The sequence below is a fragment of the Rhincodon typus genome, chromosome 11 (genome assembly GCF_021869965.1).
Source record: "Rhincodon typus isolate 14 chromosome 11, sRhiTyp1.1, whole genome shotgun sequence".
NCBI classification, from domain to species: domain Eukaryota; kingdom Metazoa; phylum Chordata; class Chondrichthyes; order Orectolobiformes; family Rhincodontidae; genus Rhincodon; species Rhincodon typus.
In genome coordinates, this window is record NC_063342.1 from 53,500,288 (window position 1) to 53,523,412 (window position 23,125).

General features: G+C 40.9%; 1 protein-coding gene across 4 annotated transcripts in view; it reads right to left on the minus strand.

Moving 5' to 3' along the window:
• The window catches only part of dmd (dystrophin), a 1,291,331-nt gene that overhangs the window by 27,660 nt on the left and 1,240,546 nt on the right, over positions 1–23,125 (minus strand). For all 4 annotated transcript variants that reach the window (XM_048602828.1, XM_048602824.1, XM_048602825.1 and 1 more), the window contains one exon: positions 13,829–13,894. In XM_048602828.1, the coding sequence (XP_048458785.1) occupies positions 13,829–13,894 (66 nt within the window). The remainder of the gene's footprint in view (positions 1–13,828; positions 13,895–23,125) is intronic.

A 23,125-nucleotide genomic window follows, 5' to 3' on the forward strand; every position in this document is an offset into this window, starting at 1 on the left:
TCTAATCTCCTCCCCACGACACTGAATGGCAATAACATTATTGAAACTACATCATCAACAGCCACATGGTTACCACCGAACAGAAAAATAACTGGACCAGCCATGTGACTAATGTGGTTGTAACAGCAGGTCAGATGTTGGAAATTCGCTTTTTCCGATTCCACCCATCTACAAGGCACAAGTCAGGACTGTGGTGGAATAATCCTCTCTTGCCCAGTCGATTGCAACCTCAAGAACACATTACCCAGGTCAAAGCAATTTGCTTGATGGGAACCCATAAATTACCAGAGACATTGATTTCCTCCACAATTGCATTCAATTCTGGTCTCCCTGCTATAGGAAAGATATTGTTTAACTTGAAAGGGTTCAGCAAAGATTTACTAGGATGTTTCTGGGATTGGAGGGTTTGAGCTACAGGGAGAGGTTGGATAGGCTGGGGCTTTTTCCCCTGGAGAGACAGAGGTTGAGGGATGACCTTTACAGAGATTTATAAAGTTATGATAAGCCTGGATAGGGCAAACAGCCAAGGTTTTTCCCCCAGGGTAGAGGAGTCCAAAACTAGATGGCATAGGTTTAAGGTGAGAGGGAAAAGATTCAAAAGTGACCCACGCAGAAGGTGGTGCTTGTATGGAACAAGCTGCCAGAGGTGGTGGTAGAGGCAGGTATATTTACAACATTTGAAAGGCATTTGGATGGGTTTATGAATCAGAAGGGTTGAGAGGGATATGGGCCAAATGCTGGCAAATGGGACTAGGTCAGATTGAGTTGTCTGGTTGACGCAGATGAATTGGACCATCATTTTCTTAAGAGCAATTCAAGATGAACAATTGCCAGTAAATCTCATTCCATCAATGATTGACAAAAAAAAGTCTCGATCTAATCTATTCTGTTTGGCAGCATTTGAGAACGCACCCGGTCAAATTCCACTCCTCCCCACTCATCTTCTCTTTTTACTAGACCTGCTCCAAACTCTTAATTACTACAACTACACAGCGGGATGGTCAACCATTTTATCGGTGGTGGCAGTGGTGGTCAGGGAAGGGGGATAAATTTAACCCTTCTACGCCCTGAATATCTAACAAATATCTCAAAACACAAAGCACATCACTTGGTGAATTTTCACATAGTGCTGGGCCAATAACTAGTTCTGACTGGCTGCCAACGATGGCTGCACATATTCAATTATTTTTGTTTGAGTCTATTTTGACAGAAAATAGAAATCATTCTGCATCCAGGGAGGACTCTGCTCCACCTTCACTGGCTCTCAATGATTAGCCATTTCATATTCCAATATTATTTGAGCAACCAACAGAAGAAATTGTATTTTTGGCCCCACCTTTCAGTGGAATGGAAGAAGGATCAAAATAGAGCAGCAGCCACACTGGAAATGTATATATGAAAAAAAGGCTATCATAAAACAGTACAGTACCTTTACAATTCAGTGTTCGACAAATTAGAAATGGTCACACAAACCTGGGAAACGCTATTGTATGCAGTATCAAATTATACTGCAGTTTGTAGCAAAAGGGACTCAGTGGTTAGCACTGTTACCTCTCAGTGCCAGGGATCCAGATTTGATTCCACCCTTTGCGATTGTTCGTGTGGAGTTTGCACGTTCTCCCCATGTCTGTGTGGGTTTCCTTTGGGTGCTCTGGTTTCCTCCCACAGTCTAGAAAGGTGCAGGGTTGTACTAAATTGCCCATAGTGTCCAGTGTTGTACAGGCAAAGTGGATTAGCTGTGGGAAATGCAGGGTTACAAGAATCGGATGGGGGGGGTGCATCTGGTAAGGTTGCTCTTCAGAGGATCAGTATGGACTCAATAGGCCAAATGGCCTGTTTCCACTCTGTAGGGATCCTATGATTCTAAATGTCAGCAGAAAAGTGGAACGGCTTCCCTATCGAGTGTTCAACCCACAACTTAACCACCTTGGCAGCAATCTGGCAGAGCGGATCTCTTCCTGCCAATTTTCATCTTATTGATTTCACCCATCTCATATATTTTCCATCTTAATATAAGGTAATTCAAAACAGTCAACATCAATTGTGACACCATTATTAGCAGCATGAGATGATGCATGTTGTCACTGAGTTAAGTTGGCACATCAATTCTATAATGCAACTGATAATCTCCCATTTAAGTCAATATACATTTTGCCTGCCATACTGAATTCATCATTGCTCTCACCACCAGTCACTCACGATAAAAAGCCAGAAGTACTTCCATCAGACAATCCTAATTATGTATATTCTATACATCACACAATGGTGTTTTAAAGTGATTTAACAAACATAGAATGGAAATATTGCATAACTGTTGCTCTGTTATACTGATGTTCTAATCATATCACTGCAAGGACACTAAGCTGAGTCATGGACATTTAAACTAGTTACTAATAAAATGTACTTCTGCTATTACATTGTGAACAATGCATATTTTGACGTGAAAATTAGTCTCAAGATAGCACTACAGAGAGGCCTCGTGACCAACGTTAATTATTCTCAACTCTCCTATTTTATTCAGGATGCCTGGTGATTATACAGAGATTCTGAGCAAAAAGTAAGACAACATAAACCTTTGAAACCAGCAAGTTAGTCGAGTCTAGCTCCAAACAACGCAACACAGTCCCTTTATGTTCTCTCATGAAATGCCATCGGGGTACAATTTTACAGCACTGTTAGCCTTCCAAGAGCTACCCAAAACAAAGGGAGCTATTGCAGTTAAATGTAAAACTGCTTTCAACCAATATCCACATTCTACTTTGAGGGCCACTGCATTGTTATCATTGATGACCTTGGCTGCTTTATAGCTCAGGAGACTAATGGGGATTCAAGCAAACTTCAATGACTATTATTTACACTTACACAGTGCCTTTAATGTAGTCAAACACCTCATTGCTCTTTAGGACGCCGACTTCTGGTTGATCCCAGATCAGTTAAAGGAAGTCAGATAGGAAATTAACAGCTGGGACATAAAGGTACACTTTGAAATGTAAAAACAACTGTAAATGACTTCAGAGATAGTAGGATAGAAGTAGGATTGTAGCATAGTAGTAGCAGAGATAGAGATACTTGACTGACCAACTCCCATCCTAACTCCCCACCTACACTCACCTTTACTAGCTCCATTCCCACCTCCTTGACCTATCCGTCTCCTCTCCACCTATCTGCTCCTCTATCCACCTTCCATCCACCTCCCTCTCTCTCTCTATTTATTTCAGAATCCCCTTTCCCTCTCCCATTTCTGAAGAAGGGTCCAGACCCGAAATGTCAGCTTTCCTGCTCCTCTGATGCTGCTTGGCGTGCTGTGTTCCTCCAGCTCTACACCTTGTTATCTCCAAATGACCTCACCTGCTTCTGAAATCCTCAGCCATGCACTTGTTACCTCTAGACTTCACTCGATTTCAACACACTCCTGGCAGGCCCTCCATTTTTGATTCTCTGTAAATTTGAACTCATCTAAATCATTATTGCTTGTGACCTAAGTCACACCACACTCTGTTCACCCATCACTCCTGTGCTCAGTGATCAACACTATCTGTGACTGAAGTGACACCTCAATTCTAAAATTCTCATCCTGCTATTCAAAGGATCATGTTTATTATGAAAGGCACCAGTAGGTGGAGAAATGAGTCTTCATGTGAAGGAGCAGGGTTTGTTAATGTCAGTGCTAATGTGACCAGCCCTGTGTGCGCACGTGCCAACAGCAGTTTTGCCATATGGATGAGGAGGGAGATCACTCCTTCTTTGACAGCTGCAGTAAAAGGAAGCAGCAGTGGGGAGACAGTTTGAGCAGCAGCTCTGGCTCCCACCCATGGTGTGCATGCGTGTCTGTTTATGTGCGCATCCTCCCAGCAAGGCAGCAGCAACAGGTTGAACACGCTTAGGATGTGGTGGTCGAGCATCCCTGAATTTGATCACTCAACCATTGACTCCTTCGATGGCATAGGAGACAAGCTCTAGACTTCCCTCCCGACACATCCTGACCTTCCATTCTCCTTTAAGTGGCTCCCCAAGACTTAACTCATCAATAAAGCCTTTGATCATTGGACCTATCAATTTCTCATGTGGTTTGGAGTCAAATTTTGCTTCAAAATGCTCCTGTGAAATGTGTTTCATTATCTTAGAAGTAAGCACAAGGTGTTAGTTTGTTGGCTGTATCATCAGCATGCTTTAATGAAGGGAAACACTAATTAGCAGTCTTCTTGATCATGAACCATCAGCAGTTAAAGGCTGATCTGAACAGCTTGTGCGCACATTTGTCTTCACTGCGATGGAAGCTCCGAGTTTAGATATTGAATCACTCTGGATTTCTTATACACTTTCCAATAACTGGATGGAGTGAAGTATCAGCGAAAAGATGGTGTCCATCCCTTCAACAGGGGAATGCCACATGGTGCAGTAACAGCATAACGAAGGGAGGGTGGATAGTAAAAAAAAAAATTCAAAACTAGGTTTAAAAATATAAGAACTGGGTGCATCCATCATTTGCACTCAATGTGCTAACCAAATTTAGATGAAAATATACATACTTTCATATGCTCAGAGAAAAACAGCAACAAGCCACTTTACAACGTCAAGCCACCAACCCGAAACTGCATGAGAGAAATTAGGCTTTATGCCCTGCATGATTTTCTAATCATTACTTTAAATGGTTAGAGAAACATGCAGAGTTGTGTTGCCAGCATGAAAGCTCCTCACCAGGAGTGTCACGGGGATATTCCCCCTCAAAGCTCATAGTAACCTCATTAGGGAGCTTATAGTAACCTCATTAGGGAGCTTATAGCCTAGTCTGCCTCATTAACATTCGTTGATTATTTCCTGCTCCCAACTCTTTTTGTTTGAAAAGGTCTGTTGAATTCCAATGGAATGAATTTGAAGAATTTACTAAATCTGACACATGACATTCTCAAGACGAGGGTCTCGCAGGAGTTTCTTGAACTGACAATAAGTGGGAGGGGTATAAGCAGTGAGATATCTTTGAGTGCAGGGGCACAGATTCTTGATGCTAAAGAATTAGGAAATTGGTTCCCAAATCCATTTTGGAACGTCTCTATTCGCTTGATCTCTGATTCTGCTACAATTAGAGGAAGACAGGTAAATTCTGGAATGATATATGCACTCTATAGAGTTCATCTACAAGATGGCAATCCTGATGGTAGTAAATGTGTTGCTCACTGCTCTTATTTTCTCCCCCCAGTTGATATACTTCAAAAAAATATACCCACGTTTCACTTGGCAGCACACAGATTCGAGCTGTTTACCAACTTAATTGCTTCAGTTGGGCTGGTACAGTAAATGGATAGGGTTATTTGTGATAACATGCATTAGTTCTGGGCCATTTATTTTTAGGTTCTTGGCAGGGAAGTGAAACTAAGATGGTAATTGTACCTCCACACAATACTTTGATTTTCCAGGCAAATATGCACCATTATTACATAATGTCAGCAAAACAATCCCAGAATAACGATACCTTAAAGTTCCCAGGAACTTATGTGGTTTAAAGCAACGAATAGTTAAACCATAAAGTTAAGCAGCAGGAAGCACCACAATGTCCTCAGATTAGGGATATGTAAAATCAATGCTCAGGTGAAGAGGGATGGTTGGCTCTCCTCCTTTTAGCTTGTTCTCGATCAATTGCAAGAAATATTTTTGTTTTGTTTTTGGCACGTAGCAATCACACTTCAATCAAATTACGTTAAACAGATCAGAAATGAAACAGTCATTCTCAATGTTTCCCTGAAAGAAAGTGAGTGGAGCTTTATGAACTTGAAAACACAAGAAAAAATAAGAAACGCAGTACCAAACACAAACACAGGTAATAAAATTATTTTTAAAAGGAAAGAGGTGGGGAGAAGGGTACCCAGTGCAACAGGGATAACAAAAGCAAATAAAGTTACAGATATTAGCAGTCTCTTGGATTGTGAGAATGAAAAAGATTTGAATTCAACTGTTTAGCTTATGCTTACTTCTTTCAGAATGACAAAGGTGCAGATATTATTGCCCCAAATTGCTTTCATTGGTTGGCTCCTGAGTTTGACAGTCAGAGGGAAAGGAAAGCCATCAGTATCCTTGCTGTTACCATTCTATGTTGCTTTCACTTTTGTTGCTCAAAGGCTGTTAATATTGTATTCCTTTGTGGATTGTGATGTCTGTTTCATTGATTCATTCTGAGTTGAATGGTTATAACCAACCTTTCAATGTGAACTTATCATGCATGTGGGAGCAAAAACAAGGGATACAATTTTCTTGATGCCTCACTCAGTTCCAGTGTCTCCTGATTAAAATGATAATTCCGATGCAGCTGATTTCATATATTCCTGGGTTGTTGCACTAGTCAGGTGATCACAGTTGCCATTTTACATCAGTGGCGTCCTTTTTAAAACCATTTTTATTCCAAAAATGTCAGAAGTATTCAGGTGAAATGAAGCAATTTGAATACTAATAGTCCATTTTCACTACAATTGTAACATTAGCCATGATTTCTTCTGGAGACGACTGTTTGGAAACCATTACTGGCGGCACATGAATGTGAATCATGTGACGCAACACTTCAAGCCCTAGCCTGCCAACATTCATTGTCTGGAACCTCATGAAGAAAGCCTTCTAATACTTTCCAAATTAAGCAAACAGCCACTACAGAAACAGACCCCAACAAGGGATCGTACCTTCAGGTAAACAGAATTACAAAATAGTAGGAAATAGTCAAAAGTGACGGTATTTCCACGCTCTTCCCAAAAAAGAAGTAGCAGCGGAATTTGTGAAGAGCCTCACAACTACGCAGTGAGTTGAAGTGATTTGCCTATGCTATAATCCTCATTAAGTAATTACAGAGTATTCATGGCTAAAAATAAATGACATTTAACCCCAAATTGCAAAAAATTGTTCTTGCTTAAATTTCTGTTGTCAGGAGACTCAATTAGTGAGTTTCAGCAATTGCTTATAATTGATCTTTATGTCAACTAACACCTATTATTTTCAACTTCAGAAAAGCTACCTGTAATCTACTCTAATTTAATGCTATATACAGGCTCTCTGTTATGCATAAAACAATCTTCTTTTTTGTGGGAGGAAGGGAGGCAGATAAAAGCAAGCATTTAAAGTTGCACATCCTCATTTCCAGGTCCTTGTACAATGCAAATGCAAGTATATAAAAGAGCCTCTCACTAATTTGTTTCTTACTTTCTTTCATATGAATGATGCCAACAAAGCTGTGGTTAATTACCATCCCATGGTTTTAACAAATGTGTGGCAGACCTATACGTGCAATCCTTGTAATTTTTTAACAAAATCAATCATGGGATAAGGGTGTCACCAGCTAGGCAAGCATTTATTATTTATCCCTAATTGATCCCGAGTTCAGAGTCAACCACGTTGCTGTGGGTCTGGAATCACACACAAAGGCCAGACCAGGTGAGAATGGCAGCTTCCTTCCCTAAAGGATATTAGTGAAATTGTTACCAATCTGTTATGAAGCAGAGGTCGACCCCCCTCTAATAACTAAAACCAAAACACCCAGAGAAGCTTTCCTTGCCTTGCCTCATAATCTGTGAAAGGAAGTGTGAAAAGTGGTACAATATGCCTCTTGCCTCCCAATCTGTTATAAATTAGATGAACTTCTGACAGTCACTCTATTATCAACAAGTAACAATTTATCTAACTCTAACAGTGAACAAATTAACAGAACTATTAACAAACCAAAGCATCTACCCCCCCGACCCCAACTTGAACTACTCACTATTCCCGAATAAGACAAAATTTTAATGGAATGCTGTTCCAATAGATACAAGTCTCTGTTATATAAACCAAATGAATAAAAGATAAATTAAAACTTAATCTCTCACAATTACAGCGAGAATATATCTTCTGGAATGCTCAGTGCCCCTCCGCTGCTCCTCAATCAGGAACACCTTTCTCCATTGAAGTCCTGTGTCAGGAATATTAGCTAAGAGTGCCGCTGTACCATTAGTTTAGATGATTGTTACTCTGAGCTTAGAGAATTCTGTGAGAACCAGTGATTTTCTCTTCAGAGCTGCTTGCTGTTACCTCTACCAGCAGTTGCTTTCACCCATCTATCAAAGTTGCTATGTTGAATTCTTTCGAAAACTCTACATAAGGGCCTCCTGCAGTGCCACAACGATGCTACCCAAAGGCTGCAAGAACAGCAACTCATATTCCGCTTGGGGACCCTGCAGCCCAATGGTATCAATGTGGACTTCACAAGCTTCAAAATCTACCCCCCCCACCACATCCCAAAACCAGCCCAGCTCGTCCCCGCCTCCCTAACCTGTCCTTCCTCCCACCTCAAGCCCCACCCCCATCTCCTACCTACTAACCTCATCCCGCCCCCTTGACCTGTCTGTCCTCCGTGGACTGACCTATCTCCTCCCTACCTCCCCACCTACACTCACCTTTACTGGCTCCATCCCCGCCTTTTTGACCGGTCTGTCTCCTCTCCACGTATCTTCTCCTCTATCCATCTTCTTTCCGCCTCCCCCTCTCTCTCTCTTTATTTCAGAACCCCCTTCCCCTCCCCCATTTCTGAAGAAGGGTCTAGGTCCGAAACGTCAGCCTTCCTGCTCCTCTGATGCTGCTTGGCCTGCTGTGTTCATCCAGCTCCACACCTTGTTATCTCAGATTCTCCAGCATCTGCAGTTCCTACTATCTCTCTATGTAAGGTTGAACTGGTTCTTTCCTGATATTTCTGAACACTTCAGGTATCAATTCATAGGCACTCAATATAACCTGTCTTAGTTCTTCATATTCTCTTGACACCTAATCTGACAGTGCTGCAAACTCCTCACTAGCCCTGCCTATCACTATCTGGCCAATTCATCTGCTTCAGCAATTTCTCAAAGGAAATGAAAAAGGCTTCCACATCTTTTTCATTACCAAAATTCAATGTTTTGACATGTTTGTATATATCCCTATTAGGTCTTTGGCTGCAACGGGTCTGCACATCATCACTCTCCTCCTCACTAAGCCTATCTTCTACCTTCATTTCCATCCTTTTAAGTTGGCTGTCCTGTTTAATTTGCAACTTCTGAAGTTCAAGCTCTCTCTCTTTTTGTTTTTGTCTTTCCTCTACTCATAACATTTCAAACCATTTCAGTTCTCTTTCTTCCTCTTCTGCCCTGGACCTTCTTTCCTTTCCTTTATCTTCTAACTCCAATTGTCTAATTTTCAATTTAATTTTTTCTAACTCCACTGCACTTGCCTATTTCTCTGGTATACCTAAATGCTTGACTGACTCCGTTACAATTTCAGCTTTCCTCTTATCCCGAGTTAAACCTAATTCTAGCATGTTTGCTAAGTCTAAAAGTACATCCTCCCACTGTCTTTCTAAACTTTCTTGACAATTTTGTGAAGCATCCTCAAATCCCAGAACCTCTTTATCAATGTTAGGAGCCACTTCCCCCACTTTTGATTTAACCAACCACAAGTAACTGAAATTAAACAGATTTTCCAGTTCTCACGTAAGTTTTATTTTAAAGATCTAGGACCCTAATCCCAGAGTCTGTTTAAATCTGCTGGGATCTGTCGTCCCCCAAATCTGTTCAAATCTGTCCAAATCCATTCAGATCCCGTACATGAACTGGCCAGATCCCAGACTCAAGCTCCCAATCTGTTACAAGACGGATGTCGATTTTTCCCGACAATGGAATCATGGAGATCATTGGACTCTCAATTTCAGATTTTTATTGAATTCAAATTCCACCATCTGCCACGGTGGGATTCGAACCAGGGTTCCCAGAACATTACCCGAGTCTCTGGATTAACACTTCAGTGATACCACTATGCCATCGTCTCCCGGTAATGAACCCTGCTCTCATGATGGTGTTAGATCGAGAATTCCTGAACAGCCCCATTGATTAATATTTACCGATTCCTTAAATGACACACCATTCTGACTTAATTAAGAAATTCAACATGGAGTTGACGGTATTCACACGACTGTGATGCCCTTTCCTTTGATTGGCAAAGGTTGTGGAGTTGTGAAGTACAGCACATGCTAACTTTGGGAGTTGATACAATGCATTCTGTCGATACATCACCAGTAATAGATGGAGAGGATGAGATCAGGTACTGAGGTGACAATTAAGAAGATTTCTTTGTCCTTAATACTGCTGAATTCCATCAGCATTGTTTTGGTAGATACATCCATCCTGGAGTTTTGGATACTGGAAAGGTTTTGAGGGGTCACTAGGTTAGTCACCATTACCAGACATCATAACACCCAAGAGAAAGGCAAAGCTGCTGGCCAGTAATCATCTCCAAGATGATGATGCTGGTGGACCCAATGATGATGGCATAATTTAAAGGCAAGGAGAAACTGTTTCTTTCCCTGTTCAGGATACTCATTGTTTAGTACTTAGGGACCATGAAAGTTGCCTGTCATACATGTCCACCCATATTGTAGGCCATATGGTATATTTTGAATGGAGCTGGCTAATTCTTTTGTCAACAGCCTTAACCTGATTTTATGAAAAGCAGAAGACATTTAATGAAACAGCTAAATGTTAACTGTACCAAACAGCCATGGCCAGTGATATGCATTCAGTATGACTCTCAAGATTTTGAAGTACTTGCAAGGGCAACTACACAACAGAGTTCAGATGGTATCATAAAGTGAGAGAAAAGCTGGAATAGATTAACATAATCTGAACTTCAACATGCAATATTGCCCTGAACAGTTATTAATCTTACATCATTCTTTGTGATGCGCCATGATCTGAAATAATCTTCCTCTTTTAGAGAATATCTACCTCAGGCACATGAGATAACAGCATCTGTGAACTCAATCACAGAATCCACTACTACGATTTATACCAAATGTGTAATGTCCTTGTGATTATGTAATATTCCTGAGTTGAGGAACTTTGAGTTTGCAAAATAATAGATCATATCTTACAGACAACCATCCAATACAAAGTGTCCTCCATTATTAGACATACTATTTGAGTTATAAGACCAAATGTCACTTCAGTGATCCAAAGGATAACAGATCAAGCACATTAGGACAAGCCTGAGAAAGTAGAGCACTTTTGGAGGAACCAACTTTCAGGTGAGACTTTAAGATCAAGCACTTGGCTGGTCTCTCACATGATCTTAAAAGATCCTGTGGCTCGAAGAAGAGTTGGGCTATTCTCCTGATGCTGTGGCAAATATTCATTGCTCAAAGATCAGCACGTGCTCTTGTAGGGACATGGCTGGTGACAAACTGATGCTGTATTTTGTCTGAATAATCCACAAATATTTCAGTGGTTCAGAGATTGGTTTGAGGCATCCTGAGATGCAAGCTGGTATTTTTTTCTGCTCATGCCAGAAAAAAAAATGACGACAGGTTCCATTGGATCCAGCAGAACACATTGTACTCAAGTGCAAACTTCCCAATATTCACATGGGAAATTTACATGTGAGCAGAACAAGGCTGTATTGAGTTTCTACACAGTAGTACCTGGTGGCCCATGAGGGGGCAGATATTTCTGGTTGGAGAGCAAGAGAAGTCTGTGGATCTAAATGCCACGTGTTCTGCTTGTTGAAGTACAATGCCTTTATGGTATTGAACATGAGCTCAGATATTGGCCAGTACAACAGGCAGATTGATACTGACGGCATGTCAGCTGCAGGAATTCATCAGCAATATACATTGGTATATGGAGGACAGTTTCACACGAGTGTTGCATCATGGAGCATGGGACAGCTCGAGCAGTATCTGCATTGGAGGGTATTTTGGAAGTTTAAGAGTAGTTTATGCTTTTACTGTGTTGTGAGGTGTCCAATTGTAGAAGGTGCTCCATTCCTGCTTTGAAAAACTCAGTAACCAGTGACAACTGTGAGTCACTTATTGATCTCAGTACTATACTGATCTTCGTTCTTGTAGATACCTAAAGCTGATTTGAATGCAGTATCAGTATTACGGTCAGATGGACGGGGCTGATCGTGCTATTATATATCGAGAAAACATCATGTGCCGCCCTCTCCACTCCCCTTCAGGTTTCTGCATGTGTATCAGAAAGAAAGCAGAACCCAGTTGTCCATGCAGCTACACAGTATCAACAATGTGCAGTAGGACTTCATATTGTGAATGTAGACCGATTTGTCTTTGCAGTAAAAGCAGGCAGTTACAGCACACTTAAGTCACTATTACAGCTCTCTGAGAGAAGAAGCATATGACTAGTCTTAAGAACATTTTCATCATATACTGATAGTAAAAGAAAAAAAAAATACTTTTATAAATATCATTTGGAATTCACTCAGCATTTTATGTGGTTTAACTGTATTAGTGTGCTTGCAGATGCAGATCTGGAAAAGGTGTGGAATTGATTTTATGTGCTGACATAAATGACAGTTTTGTGGACTGTTGCATACAGGAAAAGATGAGGATGAATAATTCAGTGAATACGTAAGCAGCACTGTTTAATCAATCAGATAGGCAGCCAAAGGAAGGGACTCCTGTTTGAGGGCAGCATAAAACACCATTTGCAGGTTGGACTGGGCTATCCTCAACAATCTCTTCAAGCAGCTGCTGCTCCTCGAGCTGATCACCTCCTTACCCCTTGGATATCTTGCTGCTTTCTGGCCTCTTAAAGGAAGCCTCTGAGCTCTGGTAAAGCTCTGCTGCAAGTAGCATACAAACACAATTTCCAAATTCCAGTGGGAGTATACTGCAGTGTATTGACTGCCTTCATCATGTTGGTCCTCAGTACACATCTCGGGAAACCGCACGGATGTGAGCCCTGATTTTTACAACAATCACCTTCAGACATGCCTTTCTGCATTAAGAAGTGAATTGTTCAAATTAAAATGAAAGTTGCATGTTATCTTGAAGTGAAAACATCCCAGCGACTACCAGAAAAACAAGCATTGACTTGTTTCACCTGCTGACAAGTTTTATGTTGAGAGAAGAAAATGCTTTCCTGTTGTTATGGGAAGAATATTGAGCAAGGGAGCATGAATGGCCTAGAGAGTGGAATCAATGACTCTGTGGGCTTTGGGAATCTGAGTGCTCTGTCTTACATTGTTTCTCATGACACTATTGATTGCCCATCAGGAAGGTCACTGCATGCCCCAGCAAACAATGCGCTGAAGACTAACTTAAGGTAAATGTGCCTGTGCAGCTATGATTGTCTAACAATGATAGGTATGCAGGTCTTTGTTTGTATATTCTGGCTTGGAGGGATGTGTGCCACTAATGCTAAGTGTCTCTGTGGCTGCCTGACATGAATGCCATCTCTTTGTAGTTTCACATCATCTTCTGAACAACAAACATACAGAAGAATTCTCAATGTCAGAAATATTGGAGCAGAAGTCAAAGTAAATGGTGATATTTGTTAAAAATAAATTTGGAATTGATACTATAATTGCTATAATCTAAACCATTTGCCTTTGTTTAGCCACGTCCTTCAAATGCCTGTTTTACTAGACAGAGATAGCACAGCACAAATGCAACAGAAACAACAGAAAATTTACCGTTTGATACATCTTTGCCTCTTTTGAACATGTTTACTCGAACAAAGACAGTGCTGCAAATGTCTGCTAGAAACTGTGGTGAGGAGTCAGCAGAGATCCAGCTTAATGGATCCCTGCCCAATATTGACACTGGATATTATACTTTAGCAACCAATGCACAGCGTGGCTTTCTCAATGTACTACAATTCCAAAGATTAATAAATAAATCTGGATTTGGAAATCCCTAAAGAACCAAACTATATAGTCTGTTTATGTAATTCTTGTACAGTTTCATAAAACATCAACTTTCACATGGTAATCCGATCCCCCCCCGCCCCACAAAATACATGCCAATACTAAATTTCACTCGGATACATACATGCTTTCATTGGGTGAGATGCTGTCATTCAAATAAGATCCATTTCTGTTTTCCATCTCTGCTAGCCTGCAAAACAAAAATCAGCAATTACAAAGATGTGATGAATGTAAACAACTGAGCTAAAATAACTTGCCACTTAAAATTTTTGAAAAAAAGCCCTCAGAATATAATTATGCCACTGTTCTTAAGTATTGATCTCATTAGGGTTTGCAATTGTCAACAGGAAAAGACAGGCATTAGAACACTACATGTTCATCTTTTGTGTACGCCTTCTTCATGCATCTGGTAAACCTGGAACCAACCTATCATAATTCGGGGAAGACTGAGGTCTCCACCTAATTCCCTTGGTCACCGTGTAGGAAGGCACAAGAAAGAGCTTCTTGAAAACAACAGTACGTAATCTTATAGTACCTACAATGGAATGAATCACCCTAAGCAGCTTCACAGTGCAAGATAAAACAAAGGATGTCACTGAGCCACATAGGACAGCATTCGGTCAGATGATCAACAACATGATTAAACAGGTAGTTTTAAGTGCTCTAAGGAGGAAAGTGATGTAGAGAAGCAAGGAGGCGAATGGAGGACATTCAGAGTTTTGCCAACTGAAGGCACTGTCACCAAAGGTGGACCACTTAAATTTGGGAATACAAAAGAATTAAAGGGTGACAGACATCTCAAAGGATGAGTTGGAATAGATTTCAGAGTTTTGTTCTTATTTTGGGGGTGTGGCACTGTTTGGAGAAATGCGGCTATATTCATTGTACTGGCTGGCTCCCATATTTAGGTGACATCCACTTTGGGGGAAGTGATTTTGCAGGCATTAAATACACATTGTTTGATAGCTGGTGTCAGGAGCACGAGCAGCTGAAAATGTGTGGAATTTCAAAGCTGTGACAGAGCCAGTTACTGAAAGAAACAGCAAGCAAGTGAAAAAAGAACAGCAGCGTGCAGCTCATGATTGATGGGCAAGTCAACTAGATGTACATTTTCCAGTCACTGCTGCTTTGGAAATGAAACAAAATTGGAATGCTTCCATTCTCTGTGACAAGACTATGAAACAGCTACAGAATTAGTTGAAAAATGTGAACAAATAAGACTAGCAATGCTGATATCAGTACTGTGGAAAGAATGTCATCATCTGTACCATAGCCTAAATCTCACTGAGGAGCAAAAAGGTTGGGCAGCAGAGATTATGCAAGCTTTGAACTTGCACTTTAAACCTTATATTGACATTACTTATGAAAGGTGTGCATTCAACATCAAAATTCATGAGAGATGGAGATGATTGATTAGTATGTGACCACATTGATATATCTAACTGAATCTTGAGAATGAGGACAACTCAAAGATAATCTCAGAGATAGAATTATCTTAGGCATAAGAAATGTGAGAAAGGATAAAAGTACTCTCTTGACACGCGCAAAACTTCTGAATTGTCAACCATCAGCTAGAATATATTAATGGGAGAACAGATAAGGCTTTATATTATGCTGAGAGACATTGAGTGAAAACAATGGGTAGGATGAAATTATTGCACAGGATGGTGCACAAAAGAAAGGAAACCATGTCTAGCATGGGGAAAACAATACTCTAACTGTAAGAAGCTGAGAAACTGAGAAGCAAAGCTAGCATATAAAGATGACTGCTGCAGAGACATCAGCCTGTAATTGGGATGAATCAGCTTACTCCGTACAACAGGTTGGCATCATTAAGGGTGATATAACTACTTTGTGACTGTTAGAACATTGACGTCAGAAGGAGAGCATCAAGTGAATATGAAGTATCAAATAAACTGTGGTGCTTTGCATAATATCATGAGTTTTGCAGAACTATGCAAAATCACTCAAGTTTGTGAACCAAAATTGAAGCCCTCAAAGATAAGTTCAAGGATATTTGATATAACAATACTCACCACAAGAACAAACAAAGCTGAGGGACCACGGGAAGAATGAAGGTCTGGAGTTCCAAACAGCAGACGTTAAGCAAAACCCACTTATCTCAGCTGAAGGGGAGGCGAAGGCACTAGACTGTTAATCCAGGGACCCAGGTAATGTTCTGGGGACCTGGGTTTGAATCTCGCAATGGCAGATGATGGAATTTGAATTCAATTAAAAAAAAGTCTGGAATTAAGAGTCTGATGATGACCATGAAGCCATTGTCAATTGTTGGAAAAACCCATCTGGTTCACCAATGTCCTTTAGGGAAGGAAACTACCATCCTTACCTGGTCTGGCCTACATGTGACTCCAGACCCACAGCAATGTAGTTGACTCTTAAGTGCCCTCTGGGCAATTAGGGATGGTCTAGCCAGTGCCACCCACATTCCATGAATTAATAAAAAAGTCTGAAGCTTGGACCAGTCATTGTGCATATACCAGAAGAAATCTGCAGCGTTTTGCAGGCCATTATATCATTGACTGCTAAAGATCCAGTTCTGAAGAAGGGTCACTGGACTCGATATATTAACTCTGCTTTCTCTCCACAGATGCTGCCACACCTGATAAGTTCTTCCATCAACTTGGTTTTTGTTTCAAATTTCCAGCATCCGCGGTTCTTAATTTTGTTTTAGATCCTAAAAGGTTACAATGATGATGCATTTACAAGTCTTTATGTCTTCCTGATTCATATAACGTGAAAATAAATGAGATTGAGAGAAAAACTCAGTATCTCCTAAGGGGAGTTCCAGCTGCCCTCATGTCCAGCCTGAAAGGAGGTAGAAATTGCTGGAAAACAAGGAAATAATCAAGAAAGTGACAATGTCCACTGCCTGGATTAGCAGCAGTGATAACACCTTGAACACAGAGTATGTATAGATCCAAAGGTTCTCAATAAAGCTTTCAGAGATCGCATTACCCACGCTAGCAATGAACAAAATCTTGCCACAATTTGCCAAGGTTAAAAGGTATTTACTACGCTTGGAGGATGGTTACCAGCCAAAGAAGCTGGATGAAGATAGCGGCTTTCTAACAACATTCTTAGCACCATTTGGGAGATACAGATGGTCACACATGCTATTTGACATTTCTACTCCTCTGGAAGGTTATGACTGCAGGAAGGGCAAGACAGTCAGTGATCTTCTTGAAGTGGAAGCTATTGTGGATGATCTGATAATCTGCTGTGGAAGCAGAAGCCCTCGTAGACCACGATCAGACTGCCAGAGAGCTCACTAGACAAATGGGAAGCTAAAAAAGAAAAACATGAATTGAATGGGCCAAAGGTCAAGCGCATAGATCGTGATGGAAAGATAACAATCTTTCCCTAAATGTCAGCAAAACTGAAGAGCTGATCATTGACTTCAAGAAGAAGGGAAGAGGACACGCCCCTATTGACAGCAATGATGCTGAGCTGCAGAGGGTCAAGGGCATCAAGTTCCTAGGAGTGACGATAATCAACATCTGGCCTGGTCTTCCCACATAGATGCGACAGTCAAGAAGACACAACAACGCCCTTTCTTTCTCAGGAGGCAATCTGGCATGTCCCTATGGACCCTCACCAACTTTGTCAGATGCACCACAGAAAGCATTCTATCTGGGCATAACATGGTTTGGTATGGCAACTGGTCTGCCCAGGACTATAAGAAAATACAGAAAGTTGTGAACATAGACCAGACCATCACACAAGGCAACCTCCCTTCCAGTGACTCCATCTACATTTCTCATTGTGGCATAAAAGGCAGCCAGCAAAGACCCTTCCCACCCTAATTATCATCTCCTCCAACCTCTTCTGCCAGGCAGAAGATACAAATCACATGTACCAACAGGTTCTTCTCCACTGTTATTAGACTGCTTAATTGAATTCTCAAATTTCAAATCTAATGTTGATCTTGCTTTTGTATACCTCATGTGCAGCCATAACTGTGTGCCTCACTCTATCTAAACACCCCACGATCCGTATGCCCTTGTATGTTATGATCTGCCTGCACTGCTCACAAAACAAAACTTTTCACTGGACTTAGGTACATGTGACAACAATAAATGAAATCAAATCAAACTGTTTCTACCTGCTTCAAGTGTCTGCAAACAATGTTACTTTGCTTGCATTTATATCGTTTCCAGGTGAAATAAAATCAAAGGAACACATGTATACCCCTGACATGCTGTTGAGAGCAGCAGTCCCATTGAAGAAAGCAGAGGATGCGAAGACAGAATGTGAAATATTCCAGATTCAATGAGAATCTGAAAGACAAGTGCCTTGCTGAGGTCAACTAATATAGGTAAGAAGATGCAATTCGCCAAGTGGTGCAGGAACTAGTTATGAAAGGATGGTCTGAAATCATCAAGGACACTCCTTTTGCTTCAAAAGTGCATTGGGCAGACAGAAATGAAATCATAGGCCAAAATGGTTTCATGTACAAAGGAAACAGATATTTTCTAAATTGAAATGTTCAGAGACGTTATTACACACTTCTGGAGCAGGGAGTTACTGAAGGTTATTATCGCTAAAGAGATGCGAGCCTTTGAGGAACTGAGTCTATTCAGAGAAAGAACAAGAGGAGTACTCCACTGGCCTAACGTAAAATTCAGGACCACATCAGACAGTACAGTGCTTACAATCAATACAAAGCTAAACAAGCTAGAGAGCTGTTTTTGAAACATAACATCCCAAATAGACCATGGATGAAGGTTGAAGTAAACCTCTTCATGTTCATATAAACTGACAACAGGGAGTCAGACCCACCGATGAAAATGACTACCAGTGAGATTGTAAAATGCTTCAAAGCACACTTTAGTTGGTATGGCATTACAGACATTGTGATAAGTTGGCATACGGGCTGAAGAATTCAGCTGCTTCATAAAGGACAGAGAAAGTCAACGCCATACATAATCTCCACGGTATCCTGAGTCAAATGTAAAGTCTGAGGGGGCTGTAAAAATTAGCAAAAGGCTCATAAAGAAATTGAGCAAATCCAGCGTAGACTTGTACAAGGCAATCCTTGAGTGGAGAAGTGCACTTACTGAAGTCATGGAAAGTCGTTCAGTCCAAAGGCTGATGTCACATCTCATACACAATGCTCTTTGAACGCAGAAAAAAGATGACTGAAGTTATCTGTTTTCCTCTCACAGATGCTGCCAGATGTGCTGAGTTTTGCCAGCAATTTCTCGTTTTGATAAAGGGACAACGTTGAGTTATGGATTTGGAAATAGATTGTTTTACTGATGCCATGAGTAGGAGCTCAGAAGTTCATCTGAGGATCAAATGAAACATCAAGGCAGAAAAAAAGAGTCAGCAACAGTCAGTAACAGGCATTAAATGATAAATCAAGGTGTTTTGGCAGGAAGTTAAATTACACCTCAATGAAAGTGCCAAGTCATTTCCAAAGGTGAGCATTGAAAAACCAAATGTTCAACAATCGTGACTAGAGGTGGCCATTTAGGACCTGCTTTGAACAATGGTCACCTGAATCATATGCAGTGAATATGATAATTGCAACCGCACATATCTACATGCAACCAGAGAAGCTGTGCCTACGATGCAGGCCACTGTTCAGGAATCTATGATTCCAGGTGTGTAGGAAGTACAGAACTCCCAGAGGCTCTCTGTTCCTCAGGAACGGAATTGGATCAGAAACAGTTAATACAGAAACTGCAGCTGTCAAAGGAATAACATTCCCTACAGAAGGAACACCATCCTAGGAATGAGCATATATCGTACAAACAACGAATGACAATATACACATGTATCTTGAGGAGACCTGGGTGTAATATACATGCAGAGGCTCATGGAAACGCAAGTGACTCAAGTTAATACACTGTTTTATTAATGAAAGACTGTTCTATTTTATGATCTCACATACCGGGTAACTTGCAAAACTTGTTACTGCAAATAAGTAGTGCGCATTTTTTTCATTGGGGATGGTTGAAGAAATGCAATTAATTGTACATAGCTTACTGGCTGCTTTGCTGTAGTCATGTGAACTCTACCTTGTTGTACATGGCTTTGTGTACAGTTTATGGCAACAATGAAACACACATCACTTGTCTGGGCTAGCTGCTTAAAAATAATTGGGTCTGGCTCCACTGTTGCAATTTGCCAGCATATGGCACCTAACGTTACAATAAAAAGGTGTGTGAAGTGTTGAGGTGCTAAGTTTAAGTTGCACCGAGCACAGCTTGAGGAGTGATAAGAACCAATTAGATGCTCTTGTGGTATAGTGGTAGTGTCTCTACCTTTGGGCCAGAAGGTCCAGTTTCAGTTCACTTGCCTCAGAGATGTGTCATGACCTGTTGGAATATGTCGACGAAAAAGCAATTTCAACTTGGTTGGGGATAAATCTGTGGCTGGGAAAAGTAGTCTGTGTTAATGCTGTATGTGGTTTTGTGAATAACAAACCAGCTCCTGCTTCTTCTTTTGTCAGGCTAATGTTTACCACTTGAACAAGCACAGGAAAAAAGGTGAACAACATGGGCAGCAAAGCTGCAATAACTTCAACTTTACTGAGGATAGAATGTGAAAGACCAGTCAGCAGTTGGAGTAATCAAGTCTATAAGTAACAAAGGTCTGGTTAAGGGTTTCATCAGATGAACTGATGAAGCGACAATGAAATGGACTGTTCTGATGAACAGTCATTAGACTCGAAACGTTAACTCTGCTTTCCTCTCACAGATGCTGCCAGATGTACTGAGATTTGCCAGCAATTTCTGGTTTTGATAAAGGGAAAATGTTGAGTTATGGATTTGGAAATAGATTGTTCTACTGATGGCATGAATTGGAGATCAGAAGTTCATCTGAGGATCAAATGAAACATCAAGGCTATGGATAAACTGGTTTCATCTCTCTTTGCCAGTGAGACTGAGGGAGTCAGCAGCTAGGCAACATAGCTTGGAATGGGTTCTAAAGCAATGGCTTTAGACTTAACAATACTTAACTGAGAAAATTTATGCTCATCCAGCACAGATTAAATTTTTTTTTGCGCTCCTGGCCGAGACTCCCTGACCAATTCCACCAAACTCTTTTCATCGTTGTCTAATTTCTGCCATATGGAGGTCAGCCTATCCAATCTCATTTCATGGACTGAATGTCAGTTCTTTGCTGTGAATCGTGTTGGCTAAGAAAGTCCCGCATCTCACTCTGCCATTCCAAATATGTGCATTTTCTAAGACCATGACAGGCTAAGGCTCCACTTTATATGAGGTGTACATCAATTCCCCGAGAAAATCCAGCCACGAAGCACCATTTACATTTCCAATGGCTTCCACCACTGCATTCCAGTGAAATTACAACGGAACAGCAACATAAGACGAGCAGATTTTTCAACCATTGATAACTTCAAAAACAGTTTCATACATATTTGAAAAGGAAACATTCAGACAGCTATGGGGTAAGAATGGCCCACATTGGGGCAATGGACAGAATGGTCTTCTGTCCTGTACAACTGTTTGACTTCTTTCTTCATGGTTAGTAGGTTATTCTTGTTTTTCAACTGACCCAGACGTGTACCTCTGAAGTTAGGAGCCAGGTGAATGTTTAATCTCCAATATTATCAATACTGTCTGGCCTATCAACCAGGAGGCAGAGGTAATGCACTTTCCATGACTCAATCAAGCTTGCAAGGAGATGCTTAGCATGCATTTCTTTGTCTCTCTGCAAACAGCAGCTCAGATTAGGAATTGGTGTCTACTTTCATTCATTTAAACAGTGAAACCCAGAACCAATAATTACTCTCATGCATAATTATTGGTTAACTTTATTCCCAATAGGTACTGTTTGTATTGTACCTGTTCTTGACAATACACAATCCAGTAAGAGGTAGCTAAACCCATGAAACATTTTATACATCTCAGTTTTTTTTCTCTTCTAACATCTGACTAATGAGTACAATATCCTAATGTTGTGACAAGATTGCTTGAAGATGAAAAGGAATCAGGCGATGCATGACAGTGCATGTTTCTATTCAAGTCCTGTTCATAGTGGTATAAGTTCAAAGTAATAACAGTAGCTTCTGACAAGTTCCATCATGATAGGGTGAATAACAAGATGTTACCATTCACCACAGACAATTTTCCTAACTAGCTACTTACACTTAAACCTATGATTGTAACTCTAGTTTACATTAACTTGCATATGTTAACATGATGCTTACCAACCAACATTTTAGATAAATTCTTTACATGGCTTGGGAAAGCTTCTAAAAGTCCTTGAATGTTAGTTTCTTTGGTATATATTTTAGGATAGCTCTGCTTTCTTTTCAAGTTTTTGTTGGCAATTTTTTTAAGCCTCTTTGGTTAATCTGATACAGTTTAGGCTACAAGACAGAGCAGTTAAAGATAGCAATCCATTTCCAAACCTAAAAGGTGTCTGCAGTGAGGAGCTGCATTGTCCCCCACATCAAGTTACTGTTTCCTTGTGAAAGAAATGCTATCTCCCATCTCATTGTGGAGTCCAGCATCCACCCGTGAAGTTTACCACACTTTTGGCAAACTAGCTTAAGTATCCAAGGGTTCCAGATGGAAGGTCCAGGTTCAAGTCCCACTGTCCGTAATGGTGTGTCATAAAATGTCTAAAAAGGCTGATTGAGAGACAAAACTCTCTAGGGGCACTGCACCACCTAGAATCACCTACTAAAGCCACAAAGCACATCTCAAGCAACAGAATGATGACTAAACATCCCTGTACCAAACAGCCAGATGTTGTTCTGCATGCTCTACCACTCTGAAGCATGTTCAGCTTCTCCCAACACGGGTGTCTTTGGATGGATACCAGTCAGACCAATTACTGGTGCCAATACTGGTTTGCACCAGCATGTGGCGACTTCGTCACACACCAGTAATTTCGGCTTTTACTCATCCCTCTCTCCAGCTCCTGGTGTAAAAATGTGCTGGTCAATGTCCTCCTGTTTCTTACTGCCTGCCAACCCAGAAGCCATCTTTTTTTTTAAGTCATAGAGACTACAGCATGGAAACAGCCCAACTCGTCATGCCGTCCTTGTTTCCCAAAATAAACGAGCGCCACTTCCCTGCATTTGGCCCAAATCCCTCCAAACCTTTCCAATTCATGTACCTGTCCAAATGGCTTTTAAATGTTATAACTGTACCTGCATCCTCTTGCTCATCCTCTCCCAGAGTCCTCATTGCTATTTTCCTCTGTGGTCCATGCCAAATGGTGCTCTGGCCTCTGGATATTGCCAGCTACGGCCTATCGATTTACATCTGACTCTGACTTTCCCCTATCCCAGGATTCAGCACAAAACTCTCTAATGCAGGAGAATCACTCCTTTCTTCATTGCTTGTCCTGGATCTACCCCTTGTTTAATGCCAGAATGATACCAAGGACATCGCACACTTTGATGTTACAGGCACTG